Source organism: Falco rusticolus, chromosome 15 (genome assembly GCF_015220075.1).
Source record: "Falco rusticolus isolate bFalRus1 chromosome 15, bFalRus1.pri, whole genome shotgun sequence".
Classification (NCBI taxonomy): domain Eukaryota; kingdom Metazoa; phylum Chordata; class Aves; order Falconiformes; family Falconidae; genus Falco; species Falco rusticolus.
Genome location: NC_051201.1, coordinates 22,602,633 through 22,622,064, shown reverse-complemented (window position 1 = coordinate 22,622,064; position 19,432 = coordinate 22,602,633). Strand labels below are relative to the sequence as shown.

General features: G+C 49.9%; 2 protein-coding genes and 1 non-coding gene across 16 annotated transcripts in view; 1 reads left to right on the top strand and 2 right to left on the bottom strand.

Annotated features, from left to right (window-relative positions):
* Nucleotides 1-195: 195 nt before the first annotated feature.
* On the bottom strand, nt 196-268 carry TRNAK-UUU. The gene has a single exon. It is a non-coding gene; the product is annotated as a tRNA-Lys (tRNA).
* Nucleotides 269-1,139: 871 nt separating this feature from the next.
* SETD6 (SET domain containing 6, protein lysine methyltransferase) lies at nt 1,140-6,588 on the top strand. 4 transcript variants are annotated; one of them, XM_037408652.1, is made up of 9 exons: nt 1,140-1,209; nt 1,306-1,404; nt 1,485-1,629; nt 3,223-3,364; nt 3,654-3,848; nt 4,006-4,129; nt 4,401-4,581; nt 4,795-4,937; nt 5,465-6,588. In XM_037408652.1, the coding sequence occupies exons 1-9, from the start codon at nt 1,183-1,185 to the stop codon at nt 5,774-5,776; spliced, it is 1,368 nt and encodes a 455-aa protein (XP_037264549.1). In that variant the 5' UTR covers nt 1,140-1,182; the 3' UTR covers nt 5,777-6,588. The 4 variants fall into 4 exon arrangements, with proteins under 4 accessions (XP_037264549.1, XP_037264548.1, XP_037264546.1 ...); XM_037408651.1 differs by having other exon boundaries at nt 1,171-1,404; XM_037408649.1 differs by having other exon boundaries at nt 1,171-1,404; nt 4,006-4,153.
* Nucleotides 6,589-8,413: 1,825 nt separating this feature from the next.
* Nucleotides 8,414-19,432, bottom strand: part of CNOT1 (CCR4-NOT transcription complex subunit 1) — a 61,335-nt gene continuing 50,316 nt past the window's right edge. For 6 of the 11 annotated variants that reach the window (XM_037408637.1, XM_037408642.1, XM_037408641.1 and 3 more), the window contains exons 37-49: nt 19,070-19,178; nt 18,796-18,965; nt 17,451-17,703; nt 15,112-15,360; nt 14,318-14,481; nt 13,923-14,040; nt 13,354-13,455; nt 12,925-13,098; nt 11,456-11,605; nt 10,178-10,358; nt 9,675-9,807; nt 9,437-9,571; nt 8,414-9,292 (exon numbers count right to left, since the gene is read on the bottom strand). In XM_037408637.1, coding sequence (XP_037264534.1) covers nt 9,214-9,292; nt 9,437-9,571; nt 9,675-9,807; nt 10,178-10,358; nt 11,456-11,605; nt 12,925-13,098; nt 13,354-13,455; nt 13,923-14,040; nt 14,318-14,481; nt 15,112-15,360; nt 17,451-17,703; nt 18,796-18,965; nt 19,070-19,178 — 2,017 coding nt within the window. In that variant the 3' untranslated portion in view covers nt 8,414-9,213. The remainder of the gene's footprint in view (nt 9,293-9,436; nt 9,572-9,674; nt 9,808-10,177; nt 10,359-11,455; nt 11,606-12,924; nt 13,099-13,353; nt 13,456-13,922; nt 14,041-14,317; nt 14,482-15,111; nt 15,361-17,450; nt 17,704-18,795; nt 18,966-19,069; nt 19,179-19,432) is intronic. The other 5 variants (XM_037408644.1, XM_037408647.1, XM_037408646.1 and 2 more) reach the window with 1 other exon arrangement.

Here is a 19,432-nt window from a genome sequence, read left to right as displayed (position 1 = left end):
GGGTGGCTGGAATACGCGAGTGGTGCCGTGTGGGTGTCAGATGGGATGGAACCGGCCCCAGAAAGATCCCTGGGGATGGGATGGTGCGGAAAAGAAACAGGGGGTGGGGGGTGGGTAGGGGGCTGTCTGGCAGCAGGGAGAGGGGCTGCTGCCGCCCGCGGGAGACCCTGCCGTGCTGCTAAAGGATAACGCCTTCGCCTGAACAGGGGCTTGAACCCTGGACCCTCAGATTAAAAGTCTGATGCTCTCCCAGCTGAGCTATCCAGGCTCCCGCCCGGGGGGGGCGGGACGCTCCGCACGGACCCCGCGGACCCCCCCTCGCTGGGGCACGGGGGGACAACGCGGGACACACCCGGCCCGCCCCGAGGGACCCACCGCAGCGGGGGGCGGCCTTGCAAGACAGGGACCCCCGGGACCCCCGCCCTGCCCCGGCGCGTACCAGCACCGGGTGCGGAGGCTGCTGGGGCCTCTTCAGGCGCCTCTTGCGCTAATTGGCTTCATTAAGAGCCACCAGTGAGGCACCTGCCCGCCCTCCGCCAGGGTTAGTTACCGGGGGGCAGAGGGGTGACCCCGCGCTGCGGGAAGGGTCTGGGCGGGAGGTCAGAGCTCGGCACATGCGGGTGGGGGGTGCCGACTGAAAAAAGCTTAATGACCCTGATTAATTAGAACCCGCTGCTTTTAACCCGCGCCTGGCGGCGCGACCCCGCCGGCGCCCCACAGCTGCCACAGAGGCACCGGAGCCCCCCGAGGCGGCTGCAGCAGGACCCTGCTGGGGACACCCGGGCTTTGGGGAAATGCCCCCGGAGGCGGCCGCGGGGTGGAAAAGGGGCCGGGAGCTCAGAGAGAGGCCCCCAGGCCCTGCCAAAGGTCATTTGCTGGTGCCTGGATCCCCCCCCGGAGAGGCCCTACAAGCCCCTCCGAGTGTCACAGAGAGGGACTCTGAGGCCCCCCCGACCCCGCAGAGAGGGGCTGAGAGGCCCCCCAAGGCTCCCGGCCCCACAGAGATGACCCAGACCCCACAAGAGGGCTTGGACCCCCCCAGCGAGGAGCTCAGAGCCCCCCAGACAGGGAGGGGCTGGACGAGGCACCCAGTGCCCCCCCTTCTGCCACCCCCACCGGGGGGCGGAGCCGAGCCCCGCCCCGCCCACCCCCACGTAGGGGGCACCACGTGTCCGCAGCGCCATGGCGTCGGTGCCCAAGAGGCCCAAGGTGCCGCGGCGGCGGGGTGGGAGGGACACGGGACACCGCGATCCGGGCTCGGGGCTCCGGGGGCACCCCCGCTTCACCCCGGCTTCTCACCCGCAGGCGGCTGCCGGAGGCAGCGCCCGGGGACAGCGCAGCGCCGATCCGCTCTCCGGCTTCCTGGCGTGGTGCGGGCGGGCCGGCGTGCAGCTCAGCCCCAAGGTGAGGCAGCCGGTGGGGAGGGGGGGACCGGGCCCACCCCAACAGCCCCCTGACTGTCCCCGCTGCCCTCTCGCCCCCAGGTGCGCCTGAGCCGGGCGGGCGCGGTGGCGGGGTACGGGATGCTGGCGGCGGCCGAGCTGCAGGCCGGGGAGGTGCTGTGCAGCGTCCCGCGCGCCGCGCTGCTCTCCCAGCACACCAGCGCCATCCGCGGGCTGCTGCGCGACGGTGAGGCGGCCCGGGGCGGGCGGGGGGCGGGGCTGTCGGGCACCAGGGGGAAGGGGGGGGCTGGGGACCCCGCGGCCGATCTGCAGCATCTGCGACCTTGGAGGGAGCGCCCGGCGGTGCCCTCGCCCCGTGCGGGGAAGGATCGGCTCCTGCCCCCCCCCCGTGCGGGGAAGGATCGGCTCCTGCCCCCCCCCCCCGCCCCCCGTGCGGGGAAGGATCGGCTCCGGCCCCCCCCCCCGTGCGGGGAAGGATCGGCTCCTGCCCCCCCCCCCCGCCCCCCGTGCGGGGAAGGATCGGCTCCTGCCCCCCCCCCCGTGCGGGGAAGGATCGGCTCCGGCCCCCCCCCCCCGTGCGGGGAAGGATCGGCTCCTGCCCCCCCCCCGTGCGGGGAAGGATCGGCTCCTGCCCCCCCCCCCCGTGCGGGGAAGGATCGGCTCCTGCCCCCCCCCCGTGCGGGGAAGGATCGGCTCCTGCCCCCCCCCCCCCGCCCCCCGTGCGGGGAAGGATCGGCTCCTGCCCCCCCCCCCCCGTGCGGGGAAGGATCGGCTCCTGCCCCCCCCCCCCCGTGCGGGGAAGGATCGGCTCCTGCCCCCCCCCCCCCCGTGCGGGGAAGGATCGGCTCCTGCCCCCCCCCCCCCCGTGCGGGGAAGGATCGGCTCCTGCCCCCCCCCCCGTGCGGGGAAGGATCGGCTCCTGCCCCCCCCCCCCCCGCCCCCCGTGCGGGGAAGGATCGGCTCCTGCCCCCCCCCCCCGTGCGGGGAAGGATCGGCTCCTGCCCCCCCCCCCCCCGTGCGGGGAAGGATCGGCTCCTGCCCCCCCCCCCCCCGTGCGGGGAAGGATCGGCTCCTGCCCCCCCCCCCCCGTGCGGGGAAGGATCGGCTCCTGCCCCCCCCCCCCCGCCCCCCGTGCGGGGAAGGATCGGCTCCTGCCCCCCCCCCCCGTGCGGGGAAGGATCGGCTCCTGCCCCCCCCCCCCCCCCCCCGTGCGGGGAAGGATCGGCTCCTGCCCCCCCCCCCCCGTGCGGGGAAGGATCGGCTCCTGCCCCCCCCCCCCCGTGCGGGGAAGGATCGGCTCCTGCCCCCCCCCCCCGCCCCCCGTGCGGGGAAGGATCGGCTCCTGCCCCCCCCCCCCCGTGCGGGGAAGGATCGGCTCCTGCCCCCCCCCCCCCGCCCCCCGTGCGGGGAAGGATCGGCTCCTGCCCCCCCCCCCCGTGCGGGGAAGGATCGGCTCCTGCCCCCCCCCCCCCCCCCCCGTGCGGGGAAGGATCGGCTCCTGCCCCCCCCCCCCCCCCCCCGTGCGGGGAAGGATCGGCTCCTGCCCCCCCCCCCCCGTGCGGGGAAGGATCGGCTCCTGCCCCCCCCCCCGCCCCCCGTGCGGGGAAGGATCGGCTCCTGCCCTGCTTCCTTCGGGGCGAGGACAGGGGCAGGGGCCTGGGCGGCTTCAGTGCTGCTGCAGCCCGGGGCAAACCGGAGCAAGGGCAGAACTTGGCCGCGCTGCCCCAGGCCGAGGCCAGGGGACGAGGCTGGTGGTGTCGGCCTTCGGAAGACGCGTACCTCGGCTCACTTACACTTTCCCCACGCGCTGGTTGCTCAGCCCAGGAGTCCCTGCAGAGCCAGTCAGGCTGGGTGCCGCTCCTGCTGGCCCTGCTGCACGAGTACACAGCCAGCAGCTCTCCCTGGCAGCCGTACTTCTCCCTCTGGCAGGACTTCAGGAGCCTGGATCACCCCATGTTCTGGTAAGGTGAAGGCCATCCAGGCTGGGGGGTGGCCCCGTTTGACAGCTGAATGTGGTGGCACAGACTGGGGGGCCCGGGGGTAGGTAGGGATGATCCCACCCCTCTGTTCTCACCCTGTGCTGCTGATGGCAGGAGCCTGAGGGACGCTCTCAGGCCCCACTCGGGTTGGAGCCAGCTACAGGCTGGGGCTGTTGGGAGCACCAGGAAGCAGGGATGCTGAAGAAGGGAGCTTACAGACCCCTGCGCCCCAGGGCACAGAGGGATGACCCTGCTGGTTTCCTTGCCACAGGCCTGAAGAAGAGCGAACAAGACTCCTGCAGGGCACAGGCATCCCAGAAGCTGTGGACAAGGACCTGGCTAACATCCACCTGGAGTACAGCTCCATCATCCTGCCCTTCATGAAGGCCCACCCAAAAATCTTTGACCCCAAGCTGCACACGCTGGAGCTGTACAAGGAGCTGGTGGCTTTTGTCATGGCCTACAGGTAAGGAGCAAGGACTTTGCTTTGGCAAGGAGCAGGATCACGGGACAGGTTACAGGCTGTGTTAGGGTAGCAGTTGCACAAGAACACGAGGAAAAGGTAAAGCTGGTCCTGTGCCACAGAGCGTCCAGCTGCCTGGTCTTCATCTCCCCCATCTTAGCTTTCAGGAACCTTTGGAAGAGGAAGATGAGGATGAGAAGGGGCCCAACCCTCCGATGATGGTGCCTGTAGCAGATATTTTGAACCATGTGGCCAACCACAACGCCAACCTGGAATACTCTCCCGTGAGTGCAAAGCCACTGGGCCAGGTATCATCACGGTCACATTCCTCGGCACCACAAGGCCTTCGGGAGTGGTGCACAGCAAGGCACCAGCACTGCTCACCTGCTTTGTCTGGTCTCAACCTCATTAATACGAAGCTGTTTTGCTGAACATACTTCCCTGGTGCCTGCTTGGCTTTAGCTGGGGAGAGCTTAATCTGAGCCTCTTAGAAACCTCTTTTCCAAGCATTAGCACCACTGCAGCTCTAAGCCCCTCTTCTCTCCCTGCTTGCAGCAATGTTTACGAATGGTTACCACACAGCCCATCAGCAAAGGACAAGAGATCTTCAACACCTACGGGCAGATGGCCAACTGGCAGCTCCTGCACATGTATGGCTTCGCAGAGCCGTACCCTGGCAACAGCAACGACACAGCTGACATCCAGATGGTGACAGTTCGCAAGGCAGCACTGCAGCGTGAGTGACTGTAGCCACTCTCGGAAAGGCTGGGGCAGGGATCTCTGTTCAGTAGTCACGTAATGAAACAGGGATGGAGAAGAATGTGAAAAATAATCCTGTTGTACAGTGTGCTGGGGTTACATCCTGGGTTGCTGCCTGCCATCTGCCCTTCCCTGGTCACCCACCCCCACAACCCGAGTTGGGCTGGCAGCTCTGCTGTCTTCAAAACAGGTGCCAGCAGCGAGGCACAGCAGCAGCTGGTCGCAGAGCAGTGGGACTTCTTGTGCCAGCTGGAGATGGTGGGGGAGGAAGGTGCCTTTGTACTCGGCTGGGATGAGGTGCTGACAGAGGAAGAGCTGTCCACAACCCTGAAGGTAAGCACTGCAAGTGGTGGAAGAGCTAGGCAAGGAAGAGCACAGGCTACGTGTACTGCAGCGGTGCAAACCAGCACGTGGAATGGCTCAAGTGAAGGAGGACAAGCATGCGAAGGCATTTTGGTACCAACACTCCTGTGTGAAAAGCAGTGGGGTGGGGTGGCAGATGCCCAGCTCCCAGGCTTCAGGTACTTCCTTTCCTGACCCAGCCACCCGCAGGTAATTACAGACCAGGCTGGAACAGCTCCATGGCTACTGCTGTTCTAGAGAGCTGCTGCACCTCTGCAGGCAGCAGCCAAATGTCCTTTTAAGACTGTTGCCAACACACAGGTTTGCTGTCTGAAGGCTCTTCTAACCCCCAGGTCACTTGCAATGAGGTGTCTACACCAGTTTTGCACACTCATGTTTAGTGCAGCTGAGGAAGAACACACCTGCTCCGTGCAGCTCCAAGCCCACACTTCTGTAGAGAAGAGAGCCCGATGTACTGGCACTGCCAGTGACTTGTCTCTTTGCCTGCGTCATTACAGGTGCTGTGCATGTCAGAAGAAGAATTTAAGGAGTATAAGGAACAAGACGCCTGGGAGGACAACAGTGAGGAAGAAGAAAACTCTACCCTTTCAAACGAGGCTCTCTCCAGACTTAAAACCCCTTGCAAGAAGCTCCTTTATGACAGCGTGTTGCTGACCCTGGAGTCCTACGGGTCAGACTTGAAAGCAGAGCAGGACTTGCTAAATAACAAAGAGGCTTATGAGAAACTGAGTCGAAGGGAGCAGCAAGCGTTGCATGTGCGCTATGGACAGAAAAGGATCTTGCATCAGCTGCTAGAGCTGGTACACTAGAAACCTCGCTGCCCCTGGAAACAAACTGCCTGGAACTGTGCTTGGGAAAGGAAGGCCAGCCTTGGGCAGTCTCCTCTGCAGCTCTGAGAGCAGATGGTGAGATTGAATATAGGCCCACTTGTCCCTCCTACGGCATCTGGCTTTTCAGCTACCTCTACATAAACAAAAGTATCTTCCACCGCACAGAAGTGGTTTGGGGTGGCCTTATCTTACAATGAGCACTCTGGAGCACAACTACCGCCTTCTTCTAGACAACTTAAGAAAACCCAGGCCTCCGCAGGGCTGTTTAGGAACACAGACATATGTTATCAGAACAGCAAGTGGGTTCCCTCATTTAGCATCAGAAATGTCAGGCAAGAACTGCTCCTTAATCAGATGAAGAGGGCAGAAATGCAGCTGGTGGCTCTCACCTTACAGAGGTGCAGAGTAAACACCTGGCAGGCAGAGATGCTGACAGTATAGGTGAAGAGTTCAGTGCTGAGTTAATACTGCGCATTTGAAAGAGTACAAGCCCATCCATCTGGGTTTCATGGAGGCTCAGTAGAGCAAGGTATTTCCTTTTCCCTCTCTAAAAGGCAGTTCTGTATGGGCTCGAGTACTCTTTAACAGAGCATGTCACAGTTCTGCAGCTGTTGTAGGCCAAGCATTTGATACACGTGCTTCAGTGGATACAGTTCTCCCCTGAGCTCAGGCACTGCTCTGCATCGTGTTTATATTACTGTTTTTCCCCTCAGCAGTTTTTGCGTGACAGAACACTGGAGGTTTGCAGGCCAAGCTATATTTAATAAAGAGAATGTTTCTTACCCAGCCAACACTGTCTGCTTCAACAGGGTGCAAAGCCCCATGTGAGAGGAGAGAATCTTTGCTGCTGCAGTTAGAAGTAGTGCAAAGCAGCAAAACCCAGGCTGTACTCATGGAGGTAAAGGTCAGCTACAGCCCCACCAGCGCTACTGGGGGCCAGGGTGGTGCAACAGTACCTACGGTAGCTTTTTTAGTTCCCCTTTTACAGTGGTGTAATGCAGTGGCTGTTCAGAGTCCAGCCTGCCATCTTGGCACTTCCCTCCCTACAGCAGACTAGATTTCAAACTAGGCACACTGGTTCAAAAGGTTAGTCTTTGTTCCTTAAACATGAAGTGCATTATACCAGGGCCTCTGCTGGCAAGGACACCAGTTATCCCTGGGGAACTGACACCAGCACCATTTACTTGGACAGTACCAGCTGCAGGTTCCTCACCTGCCAAGAGAGGATACAATGTGTAGTGGCTTCCATCATACCAGCCCAGCTTGCGTTACTGGGATCTTGGCCAAGTGCTGTCCACCTTCCACCCCCTCTTTACAGCAGTCTAACAGTTTTTAAAGCCTAAAGGGATCCAGTCATGTACAGCAGCATTAGTACAGAACCAGAGACACCTTTGAGCTTCCAGTCCTTAGGACAAGTCAATAAGCTCTGCATATGGTTTGTTAGTTAGATGGCAGAAAAAAAATCCCATGGCATCTGGACTAGATGAAGAAAAACCTGGTTGCTGGTCATTCTCTGTATCCTAACCCAATACAGGAGGAAGAGTAAGCTGGAGTTGCCAACACCAGGACCAAAAACTTCCAACTTCAAAAGGCTCGGCCTTCAGTACAACTGCTGGCCTGCCAAAGAAATGGCAGGGAACTGCAGGAGCTGGCAAAGGACTACTGCTTGACTGAAAAACGCTGCCTAGAAACAGGTCACAAACAGAGGATTCCCTGTGAGCCGCAGTCCACTGGCACAGCTGGCTCCATGGTCCCTCAAAACTAGTTTTTGCTTTGTGCAGCAAAACCACAGCCAGGTACACAATCCCTTAAACCTGAGTGGGAAATCCTGACCTCCTCATCCATAGAACAGCAGTCAACTAGCTTCAACAAACTAGTACTGCTTCTAAAAAGCAAGCAGTGAAGCTTTATTTCCTAGTATTTTGCTAGGTTGCAAGGCAGAGGCTAAAGGATTTTGCAGTATTGGCCACACTGAAGCCACAGACCAACTTCGCAGATACCAACACCCTTCAGCAAGGATCTGTGCAAGGCATTATCACAGCAGGGTACAAATTGTTAAGAATTAAGCTGATCTGCTGTCTGCTCTGTATCCCTCCACTGCAAGCAATTTCCTTTCTAGCACAAGTTTGTCAGACAAACTCTGCTCATGAACTTGCAACTGTGGTATTTCAGTCTCCACAGAGTCGTCCTTCTGCACATCAAAGCAAAACCCTACCTAGTCATAGTAATTCTCCCCTCTAACCTCAAGCTAGAAAACAAACCCCGTTGCTTGCAATAGGCAGTGCCCAAAACATGCTGGAAAACTCCTGGTTTGGGATGAGTGGAACACTTTAAAAGACATGAACTGGCCAGGCAGGATGGAACTGGAGAGAATAAGCACAGTGGCACGTGCTGCATGTCATGACTTTAATGTGTAACTACAGTATGCATACATACAAGAAGTGGGAGAACTAAAGCCCAAGAACTAGAAAGGCTACAAAATACAACACATGGACCAATACTTTACAAAACATTCAAAATCCTTACAAAATGGGCTGTATTGGTCCTTTGGGTTTTTTCTTTTGTTTTTTTTTCTTTTGGTTTTTTTATTTTTTTTTTTTACAAACTTATACTGTGTGGTCACAGGGTGGGGGGTGGGTGGGAAAAGGTCTAGATTTTACCCCCCACCTTCCAAAATTTGCAAGTGTCAAAAAAAAAAAAAGCTATAGGCCTGGTCTCTGGTTTCTTTACTAAAAACAGCTGGCCCTCTCCCAAAGGGCCTGAGGTGTGTCTTCTCCAACAGAAAGGAGGCATTCTGACTGCCACTCCACTTGCTGTCTGTCAGCACCCGATGAGGGTAGGGGAAAAGCAACACTGCACCTTAACCCCTCCCTCACCCCTCCCATACTCCATAGTATTCCCATATTCCGAACACATCCATCTTTTTTTTTTTTTTGTAAAACAACTTAAGTGATTTAAAGGTCCCCCATCCACATAAAGAAAAATAAGTTACATATAATATTATAACTGGCTTTTCAATATTCTTTGGGAGTCTGGGAATGTCAGGACAAGGAGGTCTGCCCCAGACAAGTGCTTGGCATCAGCAGCTGCCCCTTTATTACAAGCTGGACAGGCACCAGTTACCCACCTGCCTTTTACACAGTTTGCACAAACCCAAAAGTCCAGACAAACGTTTCTGTTCCTTGTATTTACACTAGTTCAAAATGATATTCACAGCATCTTCTGAATTTTGGCCAAAAGTCAAAAATTTGTTTCGAACTTTGGAACGTGCCCACATAAGACTTTCACCCAGGGTCTGTTGCGTCTACCCAATCAAGGGGGCTGGGAAGGTCAGGAGGAGCCTTACAGAGTCTTCTGTCAGCCGATGGGATAAGGACCTCCTGGCTGGCACACTTACAATGCAAGATGCAGCTCATCTAACTGGCACCAGTCCCTTCCATTACTTGCTGGGCCTGCTTCTGCCCCATGCAGCACTGTGCAACTGACTGGAACAACCTGAACACAGAAGCAAAGCAGCGTTAGGTGCATTTAGGGCAGCAAATGGCACTTCCACTATGAAGCACCAAAAACTCAGGGTGCAACTCCGGCCCTGCTTCAGATACACTGCTTTAGTGATTTTTGTGGTGAAGTTATACTCACTTCTCTATTTCTGGAGCGCAGTGAACAAACTCATGGTTCCAGAATTTAAATGCTGGATTTTTTATCAGCTCAATGAAAGTAATAAGGAGACCCCAGGGATGAGGCCTATTTACAATCAGTCGTTCCAAGAGAACCCTGAAATCCAAAAGTAATGACAGTTACAGCTCAAAGACCTGAAATACACAAGGAAGGAAAGCAAAAAGCTGAACGCTGGCAAGTTAAATGCCTTCCCTCTCACCTAGTGATCTGCTCCTGGATAGCCTCAGTGTTGGCCTCTGCAAACAGGTACAGCATGGTGCAACTGAAGTAGTGGGTGTGACTGTTGGGGTATCGCAGCTGATTGGCAATTGCATTCAGGAAAAGGTACCGGCCTGCAGAAAAGGAACAGTGGGTACGTATGGTTTCCCTTACACACAAAAAGGGATAAAGAAGGAACAGTGTTTAAGATAAAGGTTTGCAAGCCTGGCTTGTGAAGGTACAAGAAACAAAGCCAACTGAAAATATGAAAAAGCCTTATCTAAACTGATGGAGCAGTAAGAATTAAATTCCTCTTCATTAATTTCTTATTCCCCTGAATAGCTAGAACATAAGATTTCATAATGCTCTTGTATTTGGAGTTTAATATTCTAACGTAGCATTACTTATTCCTGTGAGTTCACTAGCAGCTACGTGAAATGATCCTCTGTATTTCTCAGAGCTCAAACAGACCATCTGCACAGACCAGAAATGTTTCCAGCTCACCTTCAGTGTCCAGGTCTACTGCCAAATTCTGGAAGATGTCCATGTGAGCTGAATGTGTAATAGTGCTCATAGAGGGTGTGCTGCCTTTGTTGTGAATGTGCGCAATAGCTTGAGTACCTACGTAGAGCACCAGTGCATTAATCAGCTGGATGTTGTAGCGGTTGCCAGGTTCGTTTGATACCTAATAGCAAGGATAGGAAAAACATTAGCATTCTATACTCCTTCAGCAATCAAAGGTACAGCATGTACAACAACAGCATCCAAATATCTTCTTGATTACACAGAAGACACCAGTCAGACATCTGCAAACTCAATTTCACATTTACCCTTCTGTAATACAGCAGCTGTAAATATATATGCATCAGCAAAGCACTGACAGACCCAACAGACAATTTTTGTACTCCCTACCTCAAAGAAACAAACATCAGGTGAAGGCAATCTGAATTCACCAGCAGTGCCAGGGGCTGGCTGAAGTGCACAGCACCTGTGGGAATGCTTCAGTCTGAGCAATTCTCTGAGAAAGTCCAGCTTCAGTCCTGAAGTCTGCTGCAAGCCAAGCCATGTGATGTATGAAATGTGGCTGGCCAACAATTCTGAATTGAGCTTTAGACAATTTGTCTTTTGCCTTTTTTTTTTTTAACCCCTAAAGCATTAGCATGCAGATGCATAGATTTCTCTAACAATGAATCCATTTGGAGTCAAAAAGTTAATCAGATGCTAAAGAACAGCAGTCAAATTCAATAAAACCCGTTCAATCTCAGACAATGCAGGGGTAAACAGTGCTGAAGTCATGTGATGGAAGCCACAAGACTCTACATCGCCCAATGGTTGAGGACAAAAAAGAGGCAAGCCTGACGCAATCAGCTCTGACTTTTCTGACATTGTTCACTAATGACTACCAAGGTTGTGCACTGCAGAAATGTGAACAGAAGAGTCAAAGTTTTAGATAACCTTACATTTTCACTATAAGCATTTGGCAGTTCATGAAGATAACACCAACTGCTTTTAAATTAGATCATTTTAGGGTCACTAAAGTAAACATTCCTTTTTCCTTAAATTCCACCTGGTTGAAACTACTTAACACACTTAGTCATCCTGCCAAGGAGCAGCAGCAGAATTATTCAGAGAAGTATGCATTTTCACAGGCTCTTCGACTGCCTGGAACACATCCCTGCTACACACCAACAAAACTCCTTCAACAAAGGAAGGCAACATAGCTAGTGAGACCTTTTTTCCTACACCATTTAAATTCAGCATCCTCAGAAACCAGCCACTCACTTGTAGGTTACTGCGCAAGTCAGACAAAAAAGTGACTGGAGAACGGGTTTTGAGATAGGAATCCAAGTCTTTCTTGAACTGTGGGGGCATCACTCCAGTGAAATTCGTGAGTATTCGTGGAGCGATATTAATCTCACTTAACATGTCCACCTGTGGAGAGAAAACCCAGTCAGCTAAGCCATAAGCAATCTCTGAAGGAACAAAATGCAAGAGCAGATCTGTAAGTGATATTACATCAACTACTGCTGTCAACCACTTTTTCCTACCAGCAATGAAAAGGAAACACTAGACTTTTGCAGAAATCAGAAGAAACTTGGTCTCTAATGTGCAAACTTAATAACTATCTCACAGAACTGAGACTAGAGGATAAAAGAGTTCAAGGGCAAAGGCCATAGGGGAATTCAGTCATCACCTTTGACATCTCCTATCTACACTCAAGACAGTTTTGTAGTTTTAAAGGATGAACATCCATGCACTGAATGAGTATTGCAGCTTCACTGCCATCACCCTGCAGAGCTCAGGCAAGAAAGAGTAGTAAGACAATGCTTTAGCAGTGTGAGAAAGTTTTGCTTCTAATCGTTCCTCAATTAGGAGGCTGGCATATGCCCAAAGATTTAATTAGATAATGTTAACACTTCTTAAAGTCTCATCATGTTATGCCAAATGCTTGCTTCAGAATGGTGGTTTATCTCCTTATTTGCAAGATAAGATGGTGTCTGTGTTTCTCCTCAAAAACTGTTTACAATACTTTGATACCAGCTCTTCAACGATTAGTTAACCGAACACAATCATCACGCATCCTGCGGAGCAGGAACTGTACAATTCGGCACGCGCTGAATAAAACTGAGACAAGAACCATTGGCTGAACTTTCAAAGAGCAAAGCCACAAAGACAGCTTAAGAGTGTTTTTCAGTAACAAATGAGACTAAAATGATAAAGATGCCCTTGCTCCAGCACCGCATGCCAGTCAGATCTAGGGACACCATCAAGTCAGTATCCCTTTGGAAAAAGAAAAGCCCTCTGGTTTTCCCTGTGCAAGAGCTGGGTTCTCAAAGCAGTTCTCATGTAACACTAGCCCTGACAGCCTGTCCTTCCAGGTTGAACCCGCACAGACTCTGTAAGCAAGCCAAGCAAGTATGGGTGCCAACAAAGCCATACAGACCAGAAGCAAGCTCTGTGCTTCCAACTGCCACAAAACCCATACGGGACAAGGACTGTATCCTGCTCTGTATGGAATACATCAAACAGCATTATGAACACAACTGAAATCTACCTGCTTTAAAAAAAAAAGCTAATGCTTCTGCTAGCTGCTGTGTCACTTAAGTTTTGAGTTACCTGTTAAGTTTTGAATGGTTGCATTAATCCAAGTATCAGTTAAACTGCTCCCAAAATTGCAGTCTCTGCCAAAAAACTGGATAAGGAGTATTTGGAGCATTAAAGTTTCCCATTATCAAACTCATAAGTTCTACCTTTAGATTGGGGGTGAAAGGGTCTGGAAGCCTCATGTTCCGTGGGAAGGCACTCAGGATCAGATTCCTTAGCTGAATACAGTTAGGTGGGATCACATCACAGAACCCATAGTGGTAGTCACAAAGAAATTCTGGGAAATCATGCAACAAGACCAGCAACACTCGCAGAGTGCCCTGTGAAATAAAATATAATATAAAATGAATGTGTTAACTAGAAACTGCCCAGAAGCTTGCAAAGCCACCTTCTATGTCACAGGATTAGTTTCTTCCTGTTAATGTTAATCTGGGAAGGTAGCCCGTTTCTGTCCCACACCAGATTTGCATTTAACTTAAGATATAAAACCAGTAAATCCCACTTTGCTACCAGAACACCACTACTTGCAGACAACTTTGGTTGGAAGTACCATATATTGGCTGACTTATTTTTACCTTGTAAAGAATTTGCATAGGTTTGGTGAGTTCCACATTTCTAAGGAAAGGAGCCAAGTACTTGAAAAGATCAATCAATAACTGGGCATACATAGGCCAACCCTGTCAAGAAATAAACAGCAGGTGGAAAACATGCAATGAAGAGCAGTTATCTTGGCTTCAAAACTATAATTAGATTAGTCTTCATATAAACCTGGATCAAAGTTATGTCCTACTGCTAGCTCTAGCAGCAAGTGCAGCACAGCTCACATCACAGGCTTTAGCTGCATATCGCATCCTATAGGTGTTTCCAGAACACTCAACATGCTATACCAGGTTGACAGTATTTAGTCTAGACTACAGCTCTTCCACACTTCGACAAAGGCATGTTTATTAAATTCAATTCACCTTATAACCCATAGTTTATTGACACAAAGACTCTGCTCCATGCAGTTAGGTTACTGTGAATACGGAAAACAAAAACAGAACAGCCATGCTACTAGTGCACTTCTAGAGATGTGAAACAGCACCACACCAGATAAGCATCCGTGTGAGCTTTTTAACTCAGAAGAGATAAACTGCAGCCACACCTTCTGCTGTGGTGTATGTGCCAGCATTCTTGCAATAAATATCCGATGGGAGATCAGTTCCAGCCAGGCATAAACAAAACCTGGAGCTTTTGTAGGCCTCAGGATGTGAAATGTGTTACTGAAAGAAAAGTTAGAGCAGGTTAGAAGTGCACAGCAATAAGATTGCTTTTCGTAACATTGAGGGAAAACATACACGGCCCCCAAAAGCAAGGCATTTTAGCATCTTGGTTTTACCAGTCATCTTCCTTAACAAAAGGAAGTGGACAGTCTATAGGAGAACCAGTTATTCCAAATGTGATTAAGCCACCACAAAGGAACAGTCTGACAGCCTTTAGGTGAAAACCCTTGATCCTACTGGGAAAGGATGAGCATTGTGGCCAATCTCAAATACATACCAGAAAGCGGTGAGTGTTTGGAAGTTGATGGTCTCCAGCACATGCTCAGGAGCATTTAATTCCAACAGCAACATGATGAAAATGCGATGGTAAGGAAGCTGCTGAAACTCACTCTGCCGAACATCATGGTCTTGCAGAAGAACTCCCACCACAATACCAAGAACCTAAAGAGATCAAGGCACTTCAGCAGTGACAGCAAGAACTGCTTTGCAAGTCAGCCTACAGGTAATACTTTTACCATCAGTAAAAGAAAATCAGTAGATTCTAACAAGAACCAAAAATTCTAGTTACGGGAAGCATTCCATAAATTAATATTATAATCTATATCAGCAACTCCCAGCCAGTGTAATTTTCTCCCCCCGTCCCACAGATCACAGTCAGAATGACTGACTAGGCAGCATTAGAAGGTTTTAAGTAATTAAGACCATACAGCCATAAACCAAGTAGCTTAAAGAGTACAGGCAAGGCCCTCACAAAATCAAGGCAGACACCCAGGAATCACCAGTGTTAAACCACACTTTCTAATGCCTCAAAACAACAGCAGTTGACTTTTTCATTTCAAAACACAAAGGTGAATTTCAGGAGTGTTTGATATTAAATCCTTGTGAACAGGAAAGCCACTTGGCATCCTGATGCTCCACTCAACAGTTTATCATTTCAGTAAACCAACCCATTAAAAGCCTCATCTGGTTCTTCAGCAGCAGCCTGTATTGAAGTCTACATTGCACAGCTCTCAGCAAAGGCACACCTGCTTATTCACTTGAAATGCAACAAGTACAAAAAGGGCTCCCAACCTTATTCAGGAGGTTGATCTTTGTAACTGTGTTGGTGGCCTCCCCAGAGTGCTTCACTAGCAGTGCAATAAGTCGCACAAAGGCATCCAGATTGTGGTAGCACTTGGCTCTAATCATAGTGGGGTTGGCAGCAGGATTATGCTGTTGCTCAGCCTGAGCACGATAGCTGATTTCAACACACATTTCGGTGCAAAGGCGGAAAAAGCGGGTGATGAGGTCATCTGTCTTCAGGATTCCTTGCTGGTGCATCTACCCAGGAAAGGAAAAAAAAAACCTCAGAACTGTAACCACAGAAAGTTTATTTTACAACTTATTTCAAACAACGCATACTCTATAAAGCGCCCACCTTGCCTGGCACAATTTTTAGCACACTTTCAAGAGATGAGTAGCAAGATCTCTGTGCTACTTTTCCACAAGATTAATATTTTCAAAGTAGCTTGAGGATGACAACACAATTTTAGTACATTTACTCCCAAACAGTCTTTTGATCCTACTTCTTTTCAAGCATCAGCATAGCTGAGGAGGCTGTTTTGGTATTAGTTCTGCCACCACCACTCCACCTTGCATGAAGGACAGCAAGAGGCAGAAGCAGTTCAGTTTGTCGGGCCTTTTGGAGCCCACACAGCGGGTACAAGCTCTGGGAAGGGCAGACCTTGTGCTACTAGCTCAGAACCATCACTACTTTGCAGCAACATTCTGTAGAAGCCAACTGCATCTGAATGGTAAATTCTCCTTACAGGAACATCGCATGCACAGAAAGACTCTGTGGGCTTTTTTGTTTTGCATTGGGGTAGTATTTTTCATAATATACATACAAAAAGAGACCTACTTTCATTTATTATCCACAGTATGAAAGCCATCAAAATGAAACCAATTACAGTGCAGGAAACCTCTGGGTTTTGAAAAAGCATGTAACTTCTAAACTCCTGCACAGACATTAAACTATATAAACACCATGATCGCTAACTCTTTGGTAACTTCCAGCAGTTCTGGACAAATGTTTGGTTTTTTTTTAAAGTAATACATTTAACTGCCTTCAAAGTTCTATGCTCCTTGTCCTAAAGACCAGTGGAAAGAAAGCAATGCTTAATTCAAGCAACCAAAATTACAATCACTTAAGTTCAGTAATAAAACCTTTTTAATACAGTTGTTACAAAATACTCCTTTAAAACCCATGGCTAAAACCTGTACAGAAAAAACCAACACAAACCACTGCACTTTGATATATTTCAATTGCTATTTCAAATTGATCAAATGTGAACAAAAAGGTAAGCAAACAAGTGTGGTAAACGTGAATCAATGTCAAAAGTGCATTGAGTATGAGTGTACTACACCAAAGTACACTTTCTAAGAATACTTTAAGGTATCAAAAAAAAAAGTAAGGGCACGTGAAGCGGTAAGTTACTTTTTTAAAAAAAGTGGGTTTAACACAAGACCTGTTAACATCATTCAAAAAGATGCTGTACAGTAGAAACCTAACCAAAACAAAGATGGCTACAAGCCAGTACACAAGGACACTAAAGTTGCATGAAAAATCACTGCATCAGTCAAGATCTTTATGCATACTTTGTAGCTTGAACTTCTTTTCCTTAGTAGCTGCAAAATCTGTAGCATCTCTGTGGTATTAACACAGGTATTTTAAGAGAACACAATACAAATAGACTAAATCAGCAGCTTCCTTGCAGCCACAGTCAAGAAGCTGCCAGAAACACAGTTTGAGGAAGATGACTGCAGATTCAAGAGTTTGTTGCCACACATGCTGGGCTACTAAGGGCATCTCTCTTCTCAATCATACTTGAAGGCAGACATGTGCTGTTTGTAACCCCTGTTAAGGTGCCCTGAAGCACTGGAAGCTGTTTAAATCTAGACACCACTTTAGCTAATAAAGTTGCCAGTTTTTCTTCATTCTAATGGTTCCAGTTAGAAAAAGGATTCCATTGCTCACATGGTCCAAAACAATTCACCCACATCTCTAAGACATTTCCTCCTGTAGGCTGTCAAGAGCTTTTACTGTTACCCGTAAGGAGCACCACTAGTCAAGCTTCATTACATAGAGCATGTCAGAACTATTCCCAACAGTGCACTCAGCTGAAGTTCTCTTCCCACCAAACCTATCCCAAAACTCATGATCTGAACTGACAGCTTGTTCCTACAGTAGCTGAAGAACATGATTTGGTGAAGGATAAGGGTTTCTACAGAACTTTACCATCAAAACCAGACAAAATTTTGTTAGTCAACTGCTATACACCTGTAAGTTTCAAAAGGATGCCTAACATGGGTTATAACACTGCTTTAAAAATGGAGGGCATCACACCCTACTTATGTTGAATAAAAAGCACCTTTCTTTCCAAAAGCTCTACCTGTCCAACAAACGCAGAGAATGCTTTGGTACTGTCACGGCCCGCTGCAGCGGAATGGTAGAGGTTCACCCACTCCCTCAGGAGGTATTCTGCCTTCTCCCTCAGACCTGGAGGATCATCATACTCAGAGGCTTGAGAAATTCCTGAATGCATCATGAAATTGGGACCTCCATGAGCACGATCAATCATTGCTTCATAGTTTGACCGGACCACTTCCATCAGCTGAGGTAATCTAATGCAAGAAACCAGAGCAAGAGCTGGGTTAGAATTTCTCCTCCCCGTGCTGGAAGCTCAGTCAACACAGCTGAAAGCAAGCAAATTATTTCTTATGCTAAATCTTCCTATCTTCCAGTCCTCACCAGAAAAGCAGAAGTTAGTCATGAAAGCAGATGCATTTATGATGAAAGAAGGAACACTGAAATCACACCAACTTTGAAGTTCCACTCCAATTCATGCAGTAAATGTGCTGCAACAAAGTATCACAAGTACTGGAAACAGCTTCACTTTGCAGACTTCGGAAGCCCTAAAATGCTCCCAGACAGTGAGACGCCAGTGCTGAACAGCCTGACTTGGGGCACTAGATTTTGCTGCAGTGAAATTCAAGTCATACAGCAACGACAGTCTACCCACACCAACTGCAGACAAAAGGAATTCAGTTTTGGGACCTCCCACTAGCAGTTGTGTTGGTAGTGGCAGCCGCTGCCACCACCACCAGCCAGCTGCTGGTTGCTCCCACAGTAATCCAGGAGTTCTCCAAGCTCCAATCCACGTCTTTCTCAAATCCAGCAGCAGCTGCTTCCACCCTATTACTAAGAGGCCTGCAAGTCCCATAGGTATTGCCAGATGCTGTCACATTTGCTACCCAATTATCTGCTCATGGATACACAAACCATGTGAGATCGGTGGATGATTGCTTCTAAACAAAATTGTCTAAAAAACCAGGAAGGATTGTCTAATTTGATGAATTGCTTTTGATTAAGATTTTAACACCTAGATAGTTACAATTTAAACAGGTAAGAATACTGCCTAAATTTCAGATAAAGTAGGAACTCAAGCAAGCTTCTCACATGGTACCATGGTATTTTTGGAGCACAGTGCAAAGATTTTCCTGCTAAAGCATTCAGTTTGCCATTATACTGCAACTGCCTGTATTTTGGCATAAAATCAGCATCATTACATCAGAGTGACAGTTTAAACTTACACAGGATTGCAGCCCTAAAGTTTAACACTGTATGATTGAATGATGTGAGACATTGCCTATATAAAGTTCTAATCATAAGTGAGCACGAGAGAAGTAATATATTGCACAGTATTTCAATCTCACCCTTCCGGGGCGTTTCCTCTGGAATGAGCATTAATCCTCATGAGTGTCTCAATGGTGTGAAACAGATCTGCCTCTGTTACGTGAGCAACACTTCTCTCATCCACCAACAGGATCTTTACCAACTGCATGGCAAATGCCACAGCCATGTAGTTCAAACCATTCTCCATCGACTGTCAACATGAAAAAGGCAATTAAAAATGAAAGTTCAACCACGAGTCTTACAGTGGATTGACCGTAACTTTTCTCCAAAGAGCAGGATCTCTGTTCTCTTTACCTGAGCCAAGTGAAGGTCATACTGCTGCATGTTAACAAGGTGATTGCGGATTAGCAGCTCCACAGCTTCCACGTTGTACTTATATTCATCTCTGCATTCAATCAGGCACCTGAAGGATTGAACTTCTTTTAAAAAGTGTACTTAAACACAATTGAAGTGAAGCAACTTTAACACTTAAGAAACTGCCATTCACTGTGATTCATCACTTAGCTCCAACAGATGCTTCTTGTAGAGCATTCTCTAAGGTAATGTTTTTGTTCAGAACAGTCATCAGCCTCAAGCATTTGTTGCCCTGCACAACTGGTCCAACAGCCCTTCAAGATTGATGTTGATGAAGATTCAGTTGATGAAGTATAAGAAGCC

What these genes read in the sequence shown, in the direction of transcription:
- SETD6 (XM_037408649.1), top strand. Translation starts at nt 1,183, where the DNA reads ATGGCGTCGGTGCCCAAGAGGCCCAAGGTGCCGCGGCGGCGGGGTGGG. An exon ending in CTGGATCACCCCATGTTCTG is followed by an intron (nt 3,365 to 3,653) that starts GTAAGGTGAAGG and finishes TCCTTGCCACAG; the next exon opens with GCCTGAAGAAGAGCGAACAA. An exon ending in GTGCAAAGCCACTGGGCCAG is followed by an intron (nt 4,154 to 4,400) that starts GTATCATCACGG and finishes CCCTGCTTGCAG; the next exon opens with CAATGTTTACGAATGGTTAC.